Genomic DNA, 21,750 nt, shown 5'->3' on the forward strand with positions numbered 1-21,750 from the left:
GCCAAACGTGAATACCCCCAAAGCAACGGGAAGAACACCTGGTAGAGAAATCCAATCCTGAGTGAAATAAATCCCAAGACAAACTTCCTTCCTCTGCATTTCTGCTGGGAAGAAACTAGAGTAGTTGTCAGAGGTGGTCGATCTCTTCCAAGAGTTTGCGCTTGGTCTCCTTGGGGTGAAGGCACCTTTGCCCGGAGGCTTGATAGGTAAGGGGTCAACTAGGGAATGAGTACCCGCTTTGTCCTTCAACAAGGAGAGGTTTAGCTCGGAACTAACCTATGGTGCAACAAAACAACAGGGTATAGGAAAAGAGCTAGGAAAGAAGGCGACATAAACTCTCATTTCTTGTCCTCTTTTCCTTAGTTATATGAAAGCGCCTGCTCTATGGTATGTAAACCAATTGCCTTATTATATTCCTTCCTATGAAAGAACTCAAGCTTAAGCAAGTCCAGTCCACCTCTTTTTAGCTCTCTCTTATAGCGTATACACCCAAAGGATTACAGAAATACACCCAAACGGTTACAGGAATTCACCCAAACGATTATAGAAATACACCCGAAGGATTACAGAAATACACCCAAAGGATTACAAAACTACACCCAAAGGATTTAAGAAATACACCCAAAATTCGTTGAAGTACACCTTATGCATAATTCAGAACTCTTTTTCTTTCTCCTCCTCATCTTCTGCTGCTTCTTCTTCTTCAAAAACGATTTCAGAGCTTGATGTCAAAAAACAATGAAAATCGAGAATAACGAAGAAAGAAAATAGAGAGAAAAGCACGTAAATGAAGAAGGAGAAAGAGAAGGCAAGAAACGAAAGAAATGAAGAAGAAGAAGAGGAAGAGGAAGAAGAACGTGCAGCAAGAAGAATAAGAATGTGCAGTGAAAACGTGCAGTAACGGTTCAAAGCGCGTTAATATAAATGACTTGTAAAGACTTGTATAAAAAAATGCTTGTATGTGGAGAATTATTCTAAATTTATATAGAAAAAGTATAGGAGAATAACGTTTTTTTTTTTAACAACCTAAACAACAGGTTAATAATTAATTTTAATTTTAAAATTAAATTTTGAATTAATTAAAATATCATCTTTATTTTGAATGATTAGTAAACTTGAAATACAACCCGTTATTCACGTTGTTCGCATATCTCATTGTTTACCTAGCAAAATTAATTTATTGTAACCAAATTTTAATTCGGATATCAGTATAATTTTGGATTTTAATTATTTTATTAAAAGTAAATTATCAAAATAATAACATCTAAATTCAAACTCAATAAAAATTCGTCTTTACTGAACTTTATAATAAATTTATTTAATAATCTGATATAATATTAATTAAAATTGACTATTATAATGTTAGTTCTTTAGTATTATTTTTACTAAAACTATAATGTGAGACCTCAAGTAATATTACAATTAATTGGACCAACATATATACATATGTCTAAAATTCCACATGGTTGCTTCTCATTTCTTTCTCTAAATATTCCCTTAGAATAATTCTTTCACAAAGAAGAAAAAACAAACAAACGTTGAGAGCCTAAGTTTGAACACCCACTAACTTGAGAAAGAAACAAAGAATCACCGAAAGAAAAGGAAAACTTTTTTATTGCTTTTATTTTTTTTACATAAAAAATAAAATAAAAATAACGGAGGAGAAAAAAACACGTCACAAGAAGGGAGACAAAGAAACCCTAAAAAAAGAAAGTAATAAGTGGGGACCTTGGAATCTTTATATGAGCATTTAAAAGCTTCAAAGTTGCCACACCTATTTTCCACCACAATCTCAAGCCACATCCTCAATCTTATCAACATCTTTAACATGGTCAACACCAAATTTTTTTTTTTTTTTTTTTTTTTTTTTTTGGTTTCCCACGGTATCCCCCAACCCGGCAGGTTAAGGACTAATCCGTCGCGGTACTGAGCTCCATTTAAGGGTTTGCCGCTGGCCAATGGGTTGCTGCATGCACAAGGCGGGATTCGAACCCCCGACACTTGCTTAAGCGGACTAGTGAGCTAACCACTAGACCAACCCAACTTGGTTAACACCAAATTTTTCTTCTACACGAATCTCATTCTCTTTCTCTTTCTTGGTTAATTTTTGGCCTCAGAAAATTTTCCAACTCTTGGAAAAATAATTTATTTCTATATTAATTATAATAAGAATAAATGAAAAATATGTTTTTGACTTTGTATCTAGAAGGTAAATAAATTATCGACTAATTTAAAATATAAAAATATTTTTTACTTTTTAAAACGTAAGACATCTAAGTTCTTTTGAAAGACCGATTTGTTCTTATATATTTTAGGTAAAAAAAATTAAATGTTTTATATTTTAGAAAGTTAGGGACGTTTTTATATTTTTAATTAGTTAAAATCTTAAAGACTTATGTATCTTTGAATTAAAAAGTTAGATATCTATTTGTCTTTTTTTTTTCTTATAATAAATATTATTTGAATTTAGCTAATATATATCTAATATTAAAGTTATCAAATAAAAAATTTATTATGGAAAAATGTGCAAAAATTTAATTTTTTATATAATTATTGTGTATTTATTAAAACAAAAAATTTAAAATTTTTACTAATAGTAATTTTAATTTATATTTTTAGATACATGTTAATTAAATCGATACCATTTTAATATTATAAATTTTTAATAATTAACACACATTATTTTTATTTTTATAAATTAATATATAGCTAATTAATAATAATTATATTTTTATACCAGTATCAGAATTTTAGTGTATAAATAGTGTTACTATTAAAAAATGAAAATATAAGTTAAGATGACAAGAAAAATAATTACTACATAGGAATTTTTACTTCTTCTATTATTTTTTAAAGTTGAAGTATGCATTTATTTAGGTCTTATTATTAGAATTTAATAATTTAATAAAAAATTAGAATAAATTCACAAAGGAAAAATATCACCTTTTATTATGCCAAAGGAAAAAAAAACAACTTTTGATGATTTGATCCCATATAATTGCAAGGAAAATAATTTTATAAGTTAAAAGGTGCTTATGATTGTGCTCCATATGGTGCTGAATAAAAACATAATGGAAAGTAGATTATGATTCATATACTTTTTTAACTTTTGTGTTTGATTAGAGATAAAGTGAATATTATTTTAACTTTACTTTATGCTTCAGATATGATAACGGAAATATTTGATAATAAAATAAATTAGTCAAAAATAAATTTTAATATTTATTAATTATTATAATAATAATAAATGTTAATAAAGTAAATTATAATTTTTTTTGTCGTCCTAATATTATCGATAGAATCATATAGGGATAAATATATAGTAAATAATCAAATAAATAATATCAGAGAAAGATAAATAAATTTCATCTATTAAAATTATACAATAATCTATTTAATTCATTCTATAATTTCTTTTTTATTCATCTATTAAAATATACTTTGTCTCTATACTTTCTTTTTTTTTTAATGCATTTTCATACTTAATTTAATGTCTTGTTATTTTTAATACTCAAAATTAAAAATTTAGATTCTTTTCTCAAAACCAAACAAATAATATAGTTAATTTAAAGTTAAAACTTCAAAATGTTTAAATTAAATTAAATTGTGATTTTTTTTTTGTTTTAATCAATTCAAACTGCATGACAAACATTCACAAGTTATCCCCTTTGGCATGAGTTTTTTTTCCCTACTAAAACTAAAATTAAAAATCACAAAAAAAAAAAAATTTATCTACCATTTTAATTTATTTTGAGATGGATAGACTACCATATATGCTTTACTTTATTAATAAATGAATTTTCAAGGCAGATTTTAAAAATTTTATCTTTAACAACCAACCCAACTTGAATTAGATTATTAGATAGATTATTGTTAGGGATAAGGTTGGTATTTAAAAAAGGTAAAAATAAAATAAAATAATGAAACGAACCTAAATTATTGGAAAGGGTATTATAGTCAAAACACATCCCCAGGAGCTATATAAACTCCCTCAATTCACAACGCAATCATCACACGCATCCTTCTCGTTCCAAAACGCGGCGAATCGCATCGTTTTGTTCATCTTCAACTTCTTCTAGGGTTTTCTCAAATCGTTTACTGCGTTTCTTGCTTCGTTGTTCCCTCAATTTCGTAATCCGTAAGCACTTTTCAATTCTCCGATTCTTCTTTTTCGTTTGTCCTGGCGTTTACTGAATTTGATTTCGATTTTCGCATGCAGTTTTCAGGTATAATTTTCGATTTGTGTTTGAAGAGTTTATCTGAGGAAGAACGTTCGTTTTTTCTTCTCTTGTAACAAACTTTATCAATTCAGGTACGTTTTGTTTATTTAGCTTGCAATCTTATGATTTAGATTAGCGACTCATGTTTGATTATCTCTGTTGTGGATTGGAAGTGATGTTCTTTTTACTTTAAGTTGTATGTTTGATGGTTCGGATGGTTTTGATATATATGCGTTCAATATTTAGAATCGTTAAAATTCATACGTATTCGGTGTTCATCGTAAAATATATTATTTGGATTAATTTCTAGTATAATACTTCATGTCATAGTTAGCTATCTCCCTTATAATTATTATGTTGTTATTTTCTTTCTGTCGTGAACCTTTTTGTTTTGTTTGGAATCGTTAGAATATGTAATTATTTTGATTAAGTAATCAGTTCCCAAATTTGGAGTTTAAGATCAAGTTTACGATTTCACGTCATGTCTATTTGTCTTATTGTATTACATGTCTGGTTTTGTTAGATACATATCTTAATTTTTTATGTACTCATGTTTTGGCTTCTTGAGTTACCAATTATCATTTAGATATATTTCTTGATCATGTAATTGTTTATCCTGCCATTGTTCTGTATTTGGTCAGCTGTTTGTGTTAACCTCTCAGTTTTTGCTGTTACGAAGCAGGATTGAATGATCTAATGGAGTCAAAAGGAGGCAAGAAGAAGTCTAGTAGTAGTAAATCATTATTCTACGAAGCTCCCCTCGGTTACAGCATTGAAGACGTTCGTCCAAACGGTGGAATCAAGAAGTTCAGATCTGCTGCTTACTCTAACGTAAGTTTTATTTTATTAAAAGTAATGAGATAATATTGCTTTGTTGTATTGTGGAAACTATTTGGATTTTGTTGATGACCATTGCTAATACGTTTTAAATTATATGGCTTTTTGTGCAGTGCGCTCGCAAGCCATCCTGATACGTCTCGATTGGAACCGTAGTTTGTTAGCTGCTTTTGTTTTCTTTAGGTTTTGCGCACTGCTCTCCTCCGGATATCGTCTTTCCAGCCCCTCTTTGCGATCGTTCTTGTTTCCTACTTTTCCTACTCAGTTTTTGGTTCTGATTGTGTTCATTTCGACTCTGAAAAATTATGGCTATTGCAACATCTGCAATTGGTTTCGAAGGCTTTGAAAAGAGGTTAGAGGTAGCCTTTTTCTGCCCAGGAATCTTCTCTGACCCTGAGGGAAAGGGCCTTAGGTCTCTAACGAAGTCCCAGTTGGATGAGATTTTAGCACCGGCTGCGTGCACCATTGTTTCCTCATTGTCTAATGATGAAGTTGACTCATACGTTCTCTCTGAGTCGAGCCTATTTGTCTATCCATACAAGATCATCATCAAAACCTGTGGTACTACCAAATTGCTGCTTTCAATTCCACCCATTTTGAAGTTCGCTGAGATGCTTTCCCTTGACGTTCAGTCTGTAAGGTACAGCCGCGGAAGTTTTATTTTTCCATCTGCTCAGCCCTTTCCCCATCGGAACTTTTCCGAGGAAGTAGCAGTCTTGGATTCCTACTTTGGGAAGCTTGGCTTAGGAAGTATGGCTTACACTATGGGTGGCTCAGACAAAGCACACAATTGGCATGTATACTCTGCTTCAGCAGAGCCTGTCCGAGTGTCTGACTCTGTTTACACTCTGGAGATGTGCATGACTGGTTTGGACAGAGAGAAAGCATCAGTTTTCTACAAAGAACAATCTGATTCAGCAGCCACGATGACTGCCAATTCCGGTATCAGGAGTATCCTTCCGGAATCTCAGATATGCGATTTTGATTTTGAACCTTGTGGCTATTCAATGAACTCTGTAGAAGGAGCTGCTGTTTCTACAATTCATGTTACTCCGGAAGATGGTTTCAGCTATGCCAGCTTTGAAGCATGCGGATATAACTTGGAATCATTGAATCTCAACCAGTTGGTCGAGAATGTTCTGACATGCTTCCATCCAAGTGAGTTTCTGATTGCTGTTCATGTGGATGTTGCTACCCATACATTTAAGCAGAGTTGTTCTTTGGATGTGGATGGATACTGCCGCAAAGAGAGGTGCTACCAAGGGCTGGGAAGAGGTGGTTCTGTTCTCTACCAGAAATTTGTTAAGACTCCTGGCTGTGGCTCACCTAGAACCCCTCTGAAACTCTGGAAAGATGAAGAAGAAGAAGTGTAGTTCTGCGAATTAGTGTCTTAAATGTTGTGTGTTTTAGTTCAAGTAAAAAATAAATAAATGCTTGCCTTTCAGGCTGCATGTGCATGTTTGTGGTCTTTATTTGGGGGCAGTGCTTAATGCTTCTATGCTTGGAGCTGTTTGTGTTTACTTTGCATCTTTTTTATCTTTTGAGTGTTGAATTTGAATAATGGGGGTGTTATGGATTGAACACTTATTTGGACAACTGGTTTTTATATTGATGTACTATTATGATGTTATTTCCCATTCGAATATTGAAATAATCTTATTAAGTGAATCGTGATACAAGTTTCAATTATTTGGACCTGTTCTTTTTGTTTTTTCAATTTTATTGTATTGTATTTGCATAAATAGTTTAATTATATAAGCTAGGTCGTAGCATATTAGGTGAATGAATTTAGCTGCTTCAACTACCAATCTTATATTAAGTACAACTGAAACAAGTATAGTGGACAAAATATAAGGAATGAAGTCAATGTTGCTACTTGCTACCTCAATCTATAAAAAATACCCATCACAAAAAATATTCCCAAACAACCAAAAGCCAAACCCATCACAACTTGTGGTCCAGTTGAATCTGAATGTGTTGTAGCACTTATTAATGCACCTTTCTTCATGGGGCTTGTTTGGTGAGTCCTTTCTTCCATTTTCCCCACAAGTAGTTTATTAAGATTGTCCAATTGATGCATGATTTGATGCTGACCCCTTACAATACCTGATATCTGATTCCATGGAGCACTCACAGCAATTAGAAATGGTAAGTTTTCGGAAGCAAAAAATATCATGTATTTGGATATGTCATTGTCATTGACAACAAATTATTTCTAGCATTCAATCCAGTTTTAATTTCTTCAACTCGTCGAGATTAGCAATTGGGATCATAGATTTTCACTTTTTGTTGGGGGTAGAATGGGAATTCAGAGTAGGCGAAAAAAAAAATACCGTTCGGTCAAACATGTTGGCAATGAAATTTTTTCTCTTATTCTATTATGTGCGTGCGGAGCACATATGCAAGAAGAAAATTTCATTACTAATTCTCGTTGAACTATTTTAGGTCACATGAAAGTAGTTGGAACATAATTCAAATAATGGAAAGCATAGAGTTAATTACCAACTTGGTACCTATAAGATCAGGCATTAACAAAAAGATTTTGAAATATATTATCGACAAAATAATCTTAAATGATTTGAAAATATGACAAAAATAATTAATAAATATTATATTTTTTTATGTGACAAAAAACACTTTCCTATATAGCAAACAACTTATCCATTTGATCCGAATTTTTGCGGCAATATTTGAATAAATATTTAGAAGATGCACAAAAAATTCGGCGCAAAATTTGATTTCTACCTTTTTTAAAAAAATTCACTTGATATAAAATTACCAAAATTTTAGAATAAAAAGATCTTATTTTTTTAGTAATGCTTGCAAAAAAAATTGTATCAAAATCTTATTTTTAAAATTTTTTTTAGAATATATATATTTAATATCCAATTCATTTTTTCGTATTTTTAAATCTTTCGAGAATTTATTTGTTGCTAACATCTTTTGAGATTATTTTTGTCAGTAATGTAAACTTTTGGGTACTATTTTGATAGTTTACTCGAAAAGCATATACTTTCACAAACCAAGAAATCATAATACTGAAAACAAGAGAGATGTAAGCATTAAGGAAAACTACCTCATCCATTAAGATAAACTCCTTAGTTGGTGGTGGCGACCCGACGGAGGAACCGTTGCTCAAGCTAGTGATGAAGTAAGAGGTGGAAGAACAACCATTGCATGAACCAACTTGTAGGTGCATATTTTGTTGGCAATGACAAATTTTCTTCAGAGATAACTTGAAGTTCATCTCTTCAATGTAGTTTGTAAAATCATCCATTCTATCATATAAGCAAGAAATTCTTTCCACAAGTTTAGTTATGGCTCCCTGTCAAGTGCACAAATATTGCAAGTAAAAAATTTGCACAATAATTTGTAGGTGGAAACTCTAACTTCATGTGAAGTTGATAGTTGAAAGTCGTTAAATGATTTGAGTATGACAGATTTGATTAAATTGTCATCTGACAGTTCTCAACTATCAATTTTATATGAAGTTTAACTGTGCCTGAGTTTTCACTTAATTTGTAACCTCTATTAGAGAATAAACAGAGAAATTCGTGGATGTTCGTCGAAAATTGCGTGAATATATTCACAACTAATAGGATTGTGATATCTTTTTAGGTGAAAATTCAGGTGAAGTCGACTTCTCGTGAAGTTGATATTTGAGAGCCGTTAGATGAAAATTTAGTTAAATCAGTCAAATCATCTAACGGGTTTCAAGTATCAACTTTACGTGAAGTCGACTGCACCTGAGTTTCCACCATTTTAATGATTGTTTACACTAAAAAGTTAAGCCAAACATTAAGGAGGAATTCTTGTCTACTTTATCTTGTATTCTACTTCTAAAATACATAAATCAATGGTAAAGTACTTGCAAGAATTTAATTACCAAAATTAAATGAAACTTACCTCATTTGCCATTGTTTTTGATTCATCCAAATCATTTCTTTCATGAAGATCTCTATTGTTGGAGACATAACCTCCAAGTTTGGCTTGATTCTTGTCTCTTAGATTTGTAAATGATCTAGACAAACCTCTGTTGAAGACACATGGAAAGTTTTATTATTAGTTAAATTAACAGCAACTTATTATGAAGTACTTAATACAATGGAAAGGTATGTGACTCATTTCTGCTTTTATTTTCAATATTTTTTCTATTTTCAAGATTTTGTGAAGAAGAAAGAAAATGGTGAAAACCACAAAATCTTGTTTTTTTTTTTTTTATTTCCTGTTTTTCCTTTTTCCTTCGCAAAATTCTGAAAGCTGAATATTCTGAAAATGAAAACAGGAAATAAAAATGTAAACCAAACGCACCTTTAACTATTTAGGGGAAAACATACAAATCATTTTATAATTTACCATTTAGCCCCCATAGAAAAGAAAATCATGTCAATTCCTCTATAGATCAATCAAAAACAAAGAAATTAATGATCATGCTATTCTCAATTCTTACAAACAAAACATGTTAACTGAAAACCTCAGTAGATCTTTGTAGTTAAAAATTAGCCACATGTTCCACTAAAATTGTACTAAAATTCATGATTAAATTACAGCCATGAAGTACAAGAAAGACATCATATGCTCATGAAGAACAAGAGTATCAAAGCAAATCCCATGAAATATTTACATTTGCTTATGTTTCATGGTCATGGAAACCTGGTCAGCAAATTCTTTCGGGCTCGACGCAAAGTCCTCGTCGAGGCTCAACGTCGTCTTTAAATCTTCCGGCAGGGCCTGCAGAAGAATTAGACAAAGAATGCTGATAGGGGACTATATTAGCAGAAGAGAAGTTATCATACCATAACTTCATTTCCAAGCTTTTCATGTTGAATCTGTTCAATGTAGGTTCGAGGAATGTAGGAACCTTCTAGACCCAACTGCTGCGCTTTGTTAATTACAAGTAAACGATCTCTTCCAAGTACCTGTTTGTTCATACACCAGAAGTTCTATCAGCCAAAGATCAATAACAAAGTCTTATCCAACTAGGTGAATCGGCTACATGAATCAAACGATATAATTGAGTCTTATTATGTCTACAGTAAGATTGTTTACACGTAGATTTCCTTTGACCACCTCGTGTATGGTCTTCTTATGTCTTCTTTTACCTTTTGCCTCTTGTATATCTTCTATCTGATTCACCCTCCTAACCGGACGCTCTGTCGATCTTCTCCTCATATGGCCAAAATATTTAAGACGAGATTCTAGCATCTTCTCAACAATAGGCGGTACTCAAACTTTCACTCTTATATTCTCATTCCTTATTTTGTCCATACGTATTTGACTACTCATCCATCTAAGCATCTTCATCTCTACTATGCTTAGCTTACGTTTATGCTCATTTTTTGCTGCCCAACACTTATGGCAATGCAATAAAATTTATCTTTAAGTTTTTAAAATACATTTTTGTCACGTATAAAATCAGACGTATTCCACCACTCTGATCAACAGTTCAACACACTTGAAATATATATACATAGATTATGCATCTAAAGTGCATAATCCTAGTAATATGATCTATCCTCTTTGTTCTAAAATGTCAGTCTCTTTGGAAATTTGATACATAAGAATACTTTAACAATTCTATGTATTTGGATACAGTTTATAACAAAGATACACCGAGTTATGAATGTACTAAATTTCCAAAATATTTTTGAATAGATGGAATGAAATGGGCTAATTGTAGCATTACCTGAACATAATGTCTATTAAGTTGCTCAAGCCAATCTAGTTTAACACAAACACTATCATCACAAAAGATATGGCTGTTTCTTTTAAGGATGGTTGCTATTGTGTATCCCAACGCCATTAGTCCTCCGAGGAGACGAACACTGACCGAAAAAGTGATTCTCGGGGATATCACAAATGGATCATCTGTCACCCATTCCTGAAAAAAGTTATTGGTTATTCACTATGAAATCTGTCTAAAATGCAGGGTAACGAAACAGAACAAGGCGAACCTCGAACATAAGAACATATTTTCCATCTGTATTTCGCATTCGTAAATAGGATTGGCAACTCTCTGGATCTTCACCAGGAGGTAGAAGATATATGTCATAAGTCTGCTCCTTTGTTTCGCGAAAATCTTTGGAGATCACATCTTTAACTTGTTCCACTATTACATTCCTTGCTGACTACAATATCAAACAATCACAAGCATATGAAAACAAACTAGAATTTCTTTGAAGTTTTGATGAACAAGTATATATAAATAGGACACTAACCTTTAATATGTATGTAGGACTTTGGAATGCAGTGAATGGATTGAACTTGTTAATGATTTTGATGTGTGCAGTTTGAAGATCTGGCTCAATAAATGCTTTGTACATTGGATATACCTGCAAAAGAACAATTTTGAGAAATTCTTGAAACTTTTTTCACTTTTTTTAGATATAAAGGGAATGGAGAGAAGGTATGGAATGCAACAGTTTCTGATATTTGATGAATGATTTCTTCAGGTTCTTGTCCGGCTCGTTGTACGTCGCGTATAACTCTTTTAACAAGGTCAAGGTGTACTCCACCGGTGACAGATACTCGAAGGTCTAATAGCGGCCGTAACTTCTCATTCAAGGCATAGATTCCCTCTATGATCACAATTCGGGAGCTTGGAACATCAACAGTTCTGAAAAAGTAGTATACATTTCAATGAGAAAGCCTTTTCCCAATAGGCGCGCTAACTACATGGATCAGACGATATCATATTGCTTTTATCATGAACCATATCTGCATTTGAAGTCTAAATTTATTGCAATACTTAAAACAATTACAAATTTTTTAAGCGAACGAAACAAATATCAAAGAATTAACCTGTATCCTGTTCGTGAACTCGATTTGAAATCATATATAGGAACCTGGACTGCCTTTCCTGCCTTTAAATCATGTAAATTTGGGAGCAATGTTTCATAATCCGTTAAGCGTGGATCTGTTCAAGTTGACATATGGTGAAAAGAAAAGAAGTTTAGGACTGTAAAAGGATCAAAGAATAAACAAAAAGGTTGAAAATGGAAATCTTACCATCAAAGTTTCCATCAACAATTCTACTAGCATCATTGTAATTGTCCATGGAAATTACTGCAATGCTTGGCATGAAGTTTAGGATCTTTTCTGTTAACATAGTCTTCCCTGCTCCTGAAGGACCTGCCACACCTACCAATATCATTCCATCATTCTTTTGCGCCAACATCTTGCACGCGCGGATTACTATAAAGAATCCTTTCTCGAATGATAACTGATCTTGGATTGCTGCGATCTCATAGCGATCCAAGTCTTTCCTTTTAACCAAATGAACTCGATCTCTTAAAAGGCCGGAACTTCTATGAGGCAAATCAAGATCCAAAGTATCTTCAGCCATTGAAGGAATTCCGATAAGAGACTAAGCGATCCCCCTTAGGTAGAATCGACTACATGGATCAAACATTGTCTGAGTGCCTTATTGTAAATTGTAGCTAGTTAAAGATAATTATTCAAAAATATATCATAGCTTCTTCCACCATTAGTGCAAGTATATGTAATAGAACACATTAAACTTATTGATGAAAACCAGAAACATTCATTGTTTTTGAAAGGAAGATCTTATAGCTCCTTATAAAAGTCATTTCTCTAAAGACTTCTAATATATCCCTCTAGTTGCTAGAGCCAAATATTTTGATTTCTCATCATATCTTGATACTTTCTTAAGCGGACAAGTGAGCTAACCACTCAATCAACCCAAGTTGGTTCTAGAGCTGAATATTTGGAACGCAAAGTTTACACGACCATATGCATGTTCTATGCACAACAACCTAGGACAACACAAACAACATTTTGATTCAAAACACATCATCCAAAAAAAGGATAAACCACCAAAAATGCACCTAAATTATTTTGTCGCTGATAATCCCAAATTTTGTTGTCGACAGAAATACCCTCAAATTATTTTAAAATGTGACAAAAATGCACACTCGTGAACTAAAACATTCAACGTTAACGGAAAACATTGATATGGCAAACGGAACTTTTTATGTGGCAATTGAGACTCTAACATTAACAAGTAAGCCATGTCATGTTTTTCCATTAACAGAGCAGGTTTCTGATCACAGTTGGACATTTTTGGCACATTCAAAATTATTTAAGGACACTTTTGTCAATAACAAAATTTGGAGGCAGTTTTGTCCGTCCCAAGATATTTCAGGTGATTTTTTGTGGTTTACCCTAAAAAAACCAAAACAAAAAGGAGAAAAACCTTAAACCAAAACAATGAGAATCCGTGTAAAAACAAAGGAAAACAAAGAGAACAAAACACAGCACAATAACAAGAACAACGTGTGATATGAAGAATTTTGCAAGCAAAATATAGAGAATGCAAAAGGGTAAGTGAATCATAGAAAAGGGATCCAATAATGTGTATTGTTTGTTATATGTGATGATCATAAGAACACTGCTCACCGTGGCAAGGTATCCTTCAATGAGTGGTGAGTTCAGCGATAACAACAAAGATGCATGGCCATAATTTCAAGGTGTCACAAACCTACGTATATTATTCATATATACGTCTTTGATCCTTTCCATGGAACAACACAAAAAAGAACAGAGCTTATGCATAACGAGAGAAATTAGCTCTGAATTATTTATTTATTAACGAAAGAATTATTATTATCAACGTATTTATATAACATTTTTATGATTTAATTTTTATGCATTGAAAATATACTTTAAACTAGTTAACTTTTAAATCTATTCTGTGCTCAATCATATAAACTTTTAAATTTAATAGAGCATCTAATTATGAACTAGAATAATATTTGAAACTTACCTATTTCTTGTATGATAATATTAAAATATATACATGTTTATTTATGATTCTGTTAATATTTGATATGTATGTGTATAAAATGTGTTTCAAGTAATTTATATAGCGTTGGTTATTTTGTATTCTATGTTCATATGCAATTAACCTTTTCCTTTGTGTGTTCTTGTTATAACTTAAATTTATACTAGTCAAGATATTTTACTATAGCAAATTTGAAGATATTTTATATTCAACCCATATTATCATCCATAGAAGAAGTTACCTTAGCACTTATAGCGGAAACTAATGAAACACTAGCGACGAATGAATTAAAATAAGTTTTGAAAGAATAACTGAATAAGCGATAATTAATAGTACCAAGTCAAAGGAAGAAAGTCATTTTGAACTAAATTTCCTCAACAAGAATTCAATTAAAAAAAATGAAAATTCGAGTGTTATACTTTAAGCACACTTTTAAATATTATTGACTAATTGTTGAATAAAAAGTTAAAAACAATAAATTGTGTTGATCCTCTAACATTGCTCCAAACATTTTTCACTTATTTTTCTTTCATCAGAATTAGAATTTATAATATTCAAATCAACATAATGTTGGCAAAGTTCAGCACCACTAATATCTATGACAACCAAGTCTTAAAACAATTTTGTTCAAGAAATAACCAGAAAACATTCCTGTTCCTAGTGCTTTACACTTAATTAAATTGAGGAAATTAAATACCAAAGCATGTAAAAAAAAGACATTATCATCACAACAAAATGTCAGACACCAAACCTCAATCCGAGGAGGTGGAATGCATAGACCAATAGTTTAAAACATTCAAAATTCTGTCCAACTTTCTGCCTGTTGAAATTAGCATCTGTTGCCTGAATTGAAATCAGTATGAATACCCCCCCACAACAACAAACTCCAAAAAGTTGAATCAACATTTGAAAAAAGTTTAGCATCCATGGCCAAGAGTGCCGAAGAATTTCGAAGCTAAGACAATTCATCTGCAAGAAAGAAACCAGGCAACATCTACCTCAGTTTAAGGAAAACACACACAAGATTAAATAAAACTAGTGCAGATGCCTATAATTTCTATATCTATTTATATTGAAACCTAACACGATGGACATTTTGAATTCCATCTTGTCTCAAGAGAAACACAATGCTCAAAACATACATCACGAGAGAGGCAATGGCTTGATGAGTGTCAATTGCTCAAGCCATTTTACTTGTGGAATACCCTTCTAAGGCTTTTAAATGTTATATAATTAACTACTATATTAAACATGATTCCACATAAAAATGTGACTATATTTGTAGAACTCCAAAGTGTGAAACAACTTGTCAGTTGCCACCATTCAAAATTCACCTTTGCCTTAAAATTACATTATGGTCTTGCTTTCCATCTCAATCTTCATGGCTATCTTCATCTTCTGAATCTGCATAATGGAAATGCAGCAGTTTGAAATCAAATAATCAGTTGGAAGAAATTCATATTAAGCTTTTGAAACTTTTACAGGCTGAAGCTATTACTGAAAATAAAGCAATATAGTTGAGGTAAATTCATCAAGATTTATTGAATAAAAGTAAACTTCAGACAGCAATGTGTTTAGGCACAAAGATGTCCTACAATCATATACAATTACATTGAAGGAAGCAATTTAAGGGGAAGAAGTCAACCAAAACCTAGCTACCATATCAATACAGATACCAGATTCAGATGACACAAATTAATAACTCGTGCCAGAACTTCTAAAGCATGTCTACTTCCATGAACACACACTAAGCATGCAAAACATATTGAGAACAATGTTCTTTGAATCAAGAGTTTACATTAGCAAGCCAGGATCTTTCAACTTACCAGATCGAACATCATCACTAAGTTTTCCTCTTGCTTGAATTTGTCTAACAAGCATCCGAAATATCAGCACCCACCAGTATATATGCAGAACAAGCAAGCAATATAGAAGACTGTTGAACACATAATAATATATTGGACCATCCACTTTGTGCTTTTCCTTATCCAATGTGAGCAAAACTTCATAGCTGGCAAAGAGAGATGTAAAACTACTGAGCATCGAAAAGCAACGATATACAGACAACCAACAACTGTAGTATTACACTTCATAATCAATTGTTGAAATTTATGCATGGAAAGATCTTCTTTCTAATTTAATGAATATTTTATATGAGCTATTATTTGATAGGAAGGGGAAAATACAACATAGGATAAAAGATTACCAAAAAGAAACCACAAAGCTAAAGGAAAACAAATGATACCCCCCCCCCCCCTTCTCTTCTTTTTTCTTCCCCCAAAAAAAACACACAAATACTCAGACAAATAAATAAATAATAAACCAAAAAACCATGGAAGAGAAATCCTTATTTTACTTGTTCATATAATAAGATTGCACAAGATTTATATACAAAATAACCCTCACAAAATAATTATAATTCTGCTCAGAATTGGAGTTCCGTGTGTTTTTGGGTGAATTCTATGCCAAAGAATCAAAATAATGCAAACAGTGGCCCTAGGCATATCTGACTGTGTTTCATACTTTAGTCTGTCCCATAAAGTTATAATGGAAAGACGAAGGAAAGGTAATGTATATTGAGAAACAAGTAATACAAACCTTGTACTCCAGAGAATCCAGAATGGGTAGTAAATGAGGCGCAATAAGACCCAAGATAAAACAAATAGAATAAATGCAATGCTGGCAATTATTTCAGCACCACTGTATTTGGACATTTTCCCTATCTCCAGAAACACATCACTAGCATCATGAAGAGCTAAAACAACAGATCCAACACGAGCAAACCTGAAGGTGTTAACATAGAAGAGAAAAATGATACCATTATATAAAAATATCAAAATGAAGTGTATTTATATCAATTAGCATTAGAACTAGCGTGTGCAATAGGACCACAATCTCTCTCATGTGTTTTACTATGAACCTATGGTTAATATGGTGTCTATGACTGTATTTACCATTGATGCTTAAGATTTTAATACAGTATTTATCCTTTAGATTTCCATTAGTAAGTTAAAATTCACCATATAACTCAACTCATTATGAACAAGTTCATTGTGAAAAGAGGACATTATTTTAAAATGAAAGGAATTAGCATGATTTAATCAAGAATCCTCACAGATATAACCCTTTCAGTTTGAAGTTTGAGAAATATAAATGAACACAAACAAATTAAGAAAATTATAGACTTGTATCTCCAAAGAAATTACAATTAAAAAAAAAACTTGCATGACAAGACAATAAGAAATTAACACACCTAAAAATGTAAGACAGCACAATGAGAATGACAGTAGCCACATGGTGACCCATGGACACCCCAAAGTCAGAGCGCCGTGTTTCCCAAAATATTAAAGCAAAGATGGAGTAAGAATAAAATCCGGCAGCATACATGTAGAGTGCCTTCAGTTTCAACCTGAAATGTTAAGAGCTTACAACTCTATCACCAGACTTAATTTGAACACAAAATTTATAGCAAGGGAAAATGATTGCAGAAAGATATTAAACATTGCAACTGGATAACTATAATAACTGGACTTGTAAGCAAATAATCTTACTTAATCTTTTGATCTGGCCAGACCTGGCTCCCTGGCCCCACCCAAAAATTTCTTGTATTAGTAAACCAAGGTTCATCATAAGTTACGGACAGAGCAAAAACTTCTGCTGACAGAAAATAAACACATTTCCAGGCTGATTCCTTGAACTTCCTAATCTTTTTTCTTCTCTCATCATTCTGGAAATCCAGCTGCTTATGCCCCTTTCCAAATATCAATCGTCTACCCAATTTCTGTAAATGTTGTTTACTTCAGTTTATTTGAACAAACTAGAACCAGAAATAGAAAATTCTAAAAGTAGAGAACGACCACAGTGCAAGGCCACCAAATGATGACTCCTAGCATCATCACAGTTTGATAGAAAAAACAAGTGATGAAAAGCATAAAGAAAAATAACATGAAAAAATAAGACGAGAAAAGAAGCTTACATTTTACCAAGATTATATAAAGTAAGAATGTAATCACCTAAAACAACACATATTTAAAATCAGTTTTACCATCTATCCTGAACGAGGGAGGGGGGATGAAGCATGCAGATATTCATTGTCTTTGGAAGTTCCAATGATGAAGGGTCAGCATTTTCGCTCTTTTAACAAAAAAGTATGTTAACATTATAAAATTAATTAGCTTGTGAAGAAAGCTAACGAAACCCTCACTGATAAACACACTAAACCAATAAAGAAAAGCAAAAACGGATCAAAATGTTGATGCTGAAGCCCCCATTAGAAGTAAAGAAGATATCATAAAATATCAAGGCATATCTGTGAAGATAGCATAGAATCAATTTTGTTATTTACTTTATATATAATCAAATCACACCAGTGTTATTTTAAGCAAAATTACACCATTTATTTGCACTGAATTTTGTGAAAATTGAACATCAATAAGACTGACAACTCATATTCATGCATATTTGAAACTGTTATATATTACTATCAATTTTGATCTATAAAAGAGTATGTCTAATGATTTTAGATTGATATGAAATTTTATAGATTTGATCTACAATGCACAAACTTCTAATCCAACCTATTCAACGTAATAATTTTGATATAATTCTAGTTTCTATCTCTTCCTCTCCTACCTAAAACCCTCAACCTCAACAGAGCTCCAGATAACAGAATTGGATTGAATTTAGGGATTCAAAAACACATTGAAGCTACTGTAATCACCCCCAAGCTAAACAGTGTAGGAACCATCTCACACCTCTGAAACTATAATAACAAGAATGCCGCACAAAACAACACTCCTTAAACTGATACAACAGCTCACACATATTATATTCAAAAACTCCGTTCCTCAACAAATTCTCATGAAAACTCAGTAACAAGTAACAAACGTAAATAACAATACATTCAAGTCAACGGCACCATCAAAACACTAACAAAAAAGAATTACGAACTTCAATGTGGAAGCCCTTGCAATCGCAATTGTACTTACCTCAATCAAACCTAGTGTTCACATCTAATTGCGCTTTCAATGATTAACACACAAAAACGAAATGCGAATCGAAGGAGAAAGTGTACCTCAAAGACGAATCTATCGAGGAAGAAGCGAATGCAAGGGAAGAAGAATAAGAAGAACGGAAGGATTGAGAAATCATGGTAGTCAGGGAAAGATTCTTGGTGCCAGTCGCAGGAGTACAAGGACTTGAGCTGCTGAATCAAATCCATTATTACGAACGAATCTTTTTCTCTCTGTTCCTCGCAATCTGGTAAGTAATTAATTTTCTCGGGAAAGTAAGGGAAAATCAGAATCAGAATCTGGAAGAAGGTTTTAGAGTAATAATGTTAGTAATAATAAGTAAAAACGCATCGATTGTTCTTCTCTTCATCGGAACAAAGCTCACAAAGTGTTTGATCGTAAAAAGTTTTCAGATTCCCCCTTTTTCGCTACTGTTATGTGTTCTCTCTCTCTCTCTCTCTCTAATTTGTTTTACTTATTTCTTCTCTTATTCTCCTATGCCACCATATTCACTATTCAAATTGACAACAATATTCCGCGATTTTTAGGTGAGTATCAAAAGATTATACTATTGGAAGCATTTTAAATACATCAGGAATATTGGTATTTCAGTTATTTTAATCATTTATATGAATTATAAAAAATATATATAATATATATTAATTAAAATCAACTGTTAAAATAATTGAAATACCGATACTCTCTAGTGCACTTAAAATGTTTCTTATACTATTTGAGTAATAATCGATGAAACGATGACGAAAAGTATTTTTGTTCTTGAATAAGTAATAAATAAATTCTGTATTTGACAGATAATTTTACATTTTAATTCAATTTTTTTAAATATTTAAATAATTATTTAGAATATATATACAAAATACATAATTTAATCATTAGATTTTTTTTTTTTTAGTCACCAAAAAAAAAAATCATTAGATTTTTTATTTTTAAAAAATGTTTAGTTATTCACAAAAGAAAACATAAATCAACAAAAGCCCAAATTTAAAGATAAAAAGATTTTTTTTATACTATAAACGATCTTATTTTCTAATTATAATTGAAAAAAACGTATAAAATCAAATATCTAAAATTTTTTTGAGAATATATATTTAAGTTTTGTCGTATTTTTAAATATTTTAAAAATTTATTTATCATTTATACTTCGTATTTTGTTAGTAATATAAAGTTTTAAATATTATTTTAATAATTTAATAAAAATAATATGATTTTTCCATTCGAAAAGGCGTTAAATATTTTTATCAACATAAATTTATTTAAAATTATTTTTTTTAGTAATTAAATTTAAATATTTTTGAAAATATTAATGACGTGATAACAACTTTAATTTTTGGATACTTATTGCAAGTTTATCTCATTTTTAATATTTTGGCTTTATGAGTTCAAGTTATTTTGGAGGGATGATCATTTTTTTCATCTAATTTAGTTGGCTCTCTAATAATAAAGTATATATTTAAAAACATTTATAATTATTTATTATTTACTTTTTTTACTATAATTTTGAGGGAAAAATAATTTTTTAATCCTAAATCTTAAACACTATATTTCAAATTTTAAAATTTTTAAAATCTAGATCCTAAATCTTAAATTTTAAATTTTAAATCGTAAGTATTGATATAAAATATAATAAATAGAAAATTAAAATTTATTTAATTAATAAAGAATATAATACTCTTTCTTTAATAAAAAAAACGTTTAATTTAAGGATGAGTCAATCTTAAAATATTGTAAATGAAAGCAACGATAAAAAAATTTCTGATTCTCTTTCTGAAATACATGCTAAATATGGTTCAAATGTATGAAAAAAATTTCTCCACAAAAGTTGAAAAAACCTTCGTATAATATTAAAATATATTTAATATATGATTCACAATAGGTACAATTGTTTATTTTTAGTTTTCATACACATATATAATATTTTTTAAGCATTATAAATTAAAAATAAATGGTCCATGCATAATATTTTTCCCCCAAGAAAAAACTAAATGTCCCCTTAGTATAAAACACAAAAATGAATTAAAAAAAAAAAATAATAGACAACAGAAATTTCATTGTCAAAATGGGTTGTATTATTGTTTATAATAATATATAGTTAGGGAAGATTTTTAAATGTATCGTCATATCAGTGTATCAGTGATTTTTAACCGTTGATCTTAATTATATATATTATATATATTTTTTTATAATTAAAATCAACAGTTAAAAATTACTGAAACACCAGTATAACGGCACACTTGAAAATTTTCCTATAGTTATACAAAAATAATGTTAACATTTTGGGTCTTTGATGTTGACGAAATTGGCCTTTGGTTTCAGTTATTGGTGCAAGTTGATGAATTATAAGAGAGAGAGAGTGAGATAGGGACAAATGAAAGCGTATGGTGTATAAGTATAACAATACATGTACATTACTATAGGATCCACATAGATTTTACCATTAACAGACTTAGGTTTATTTATTATTTATTTACCTAGTACATATATAAGTACGCTGCTACCAACTACTAACTACTTACTCATTTATTTCATTTTCTAGTTCTTCATTCAATAAATTCTGACAACAAAAATGGAGGCTCTTAAATACTATATACTTAAGGAAGATTTTTAAGGATACTGTTATATTGGTGTATCAGTAATTTTTAACTATTGATCTTAATTATATATATTATATATATTTTTTATAATTAAGATCAACAGTTAAAAATAACTGAAACACCGATATAATGGTACACTTGAAAATTTTTCTATATTTAATATTATGTCATAATTAAACAATCGATAATGTTAAGAAAGTAAAAAAAATTAAAATTTGTTTTATTTAATATTTATTAATTATTATAATAATAAATAAATAATAAAA

The 21,750-nt window shown here is 31.0% G+C and overlaps 3 protein-coding genes across 3 annotated transcripts; 1 reads left to right on the forward strand and 2 right to left on the reverse strand.

The window, feature by feature from the left end:
- The first annotated feature begins 4,902 nt into the window (after positions 1–4,902).
- On the forward strand, positions 4,903–6,746 carry LOC112719731 (S-adenosylmethionine decarboxylase proenzyme). The gene is made up of 2 exons (XM_025770399.3): positions 4,903–5,051; positions 5,171–6,746. The coding sequence occupies exon 2, from the start codon at positions 5,363–5,365 to the stop codon at positions 6,428–6,430; it is 1,068 nt and encodes a 355-aa protein (XP_025626184.1). The 5' UTR covers positions 4,903–5,051; positions 5,171–5,362; the 3' UTR covers positions 6,431–6,746.
- LOC112719730 (inorganic pyrophosphatase TTM2-like) lies at positions 6,242–13,614 on the reverse strand. The gene is made up of 12 exons (XM_025770398.3): positions 13,476–13,614; positions 12,066–12,451; positions 11,859–11,973; positions 11,478–11,673; positions 11,276–11,389; positions 11,012–11,185; positions 10,744–10,938; positions 9,854–9,976; positions 9,682–9,788; positions 8,964–9,090; positions 8,134–8,382; positions 6,242–7,170 (listed from the first exon to the last, which is right to left on the reverse strand). Exons 2-12 carry the CDS (start codon positions 12,400–12,402, stop codon positions 6,937–6,939), a joined length of 1,971 nt encoding a protein of 656 aa, XP_025626183.1. The 5' UTR covers positions 12,403–12,451; positions 13,476–13,614; the 3' UTR covers positions 6,242–6,936.
- Positions 13,615–14,358: 744 nt separating this feature from the next.
- On the reverse strand, positions 14,359–19,378 carry LOC112719732 (ASC1-like protein). Its single transcript, XM_025770401.3, has 7 exons — positions 18,935–19,378; positions 17,412–17,641; positions 17,114–17,269; positions 16,459–16,644; positions 15,687–15,871; positions 15,195–15,264; positions 14,359–14,829 (listed from the first exon to the last, which is right to left on the reverse strand). The coding sequence occupies exons 1-6, from the start codon at positions 19,079–19,081 to the stop codon at positions 15,233–15,235; spliced, it is 936 nt and encodes a 311-aa protein (XP_025626186.1). The 5' UTR covers positions 19,082–19,378; the 3' UTR covers positions 14,359–14,829; positions 15,195–15,232.
- Positions 19,379–21,750: the final 2,372 nt, after the last annotated feature.

The sequence above is a fragment of the Arachis hypogaea genome, chromosome 11, assembly GCF_003086295.3.
Source record: "Arachis hypogaea cultivar Tifrunner chromosome 11, arahy.Tifrunner.gnm2.J5K5, whole genome shotgun sequence".
Classification (NCBI taxonomy): Eukaryota; Viridiplantae; Streptophyta; class Magnoliopsida; order Fabales; family Fabaceae; genus Arachis; species Arachis hypogaea.

Coding starts and splice junctions, on each gene's coding strand:
- LOC112719731 (XM_025770399.3), top strand. CDS start 5,363: ATGGCTATTGCAACATCTGCAATTGGTTTCGAAGGCTTTGAAAAGAGG.
- LOC112719730 (XM_025770398.3), bottom strand. CDS start 12,402: ATGGCTGAAGATACTTTGGATCTTGATTTGCCTCATAGAAGTTCCGGC. Junction 10,939..11,011: donor AATATGTTCTTATGTTCGAG/GTTCGCCTTGTT, acceptor AACTTTTTTCAG/GAATGGGTGACAGATGATCC. Junction 9,977..10,743: donor TTAATAGACATTATGTTCAG/GTAATGCTACAA, acceptor ATGAACAAACAG/GTACTTGGAAGAGATCGTTT.
- LOC112719732 (XM_025770401.3), bottom strand. CDS start 19,081: ATGGATTTGATTCAGCAGCTCAAGTCCTTGTACTCCTGCGACTGGCAC. Junction 17,642..18,934: donor TCGATAGATTCGTCTTTGAG/GTACACTTTCTC, acceptor CAACATTTACAG/AAATTGGGTAGACGATTGAT. Junction 15,872..16,458: donor TGGATTCTCTGGAGTACAAG/GTTTGTATTACT, acceptor TCTCTTTGCCAG/CTATGAAGTTTTGCTCACAT.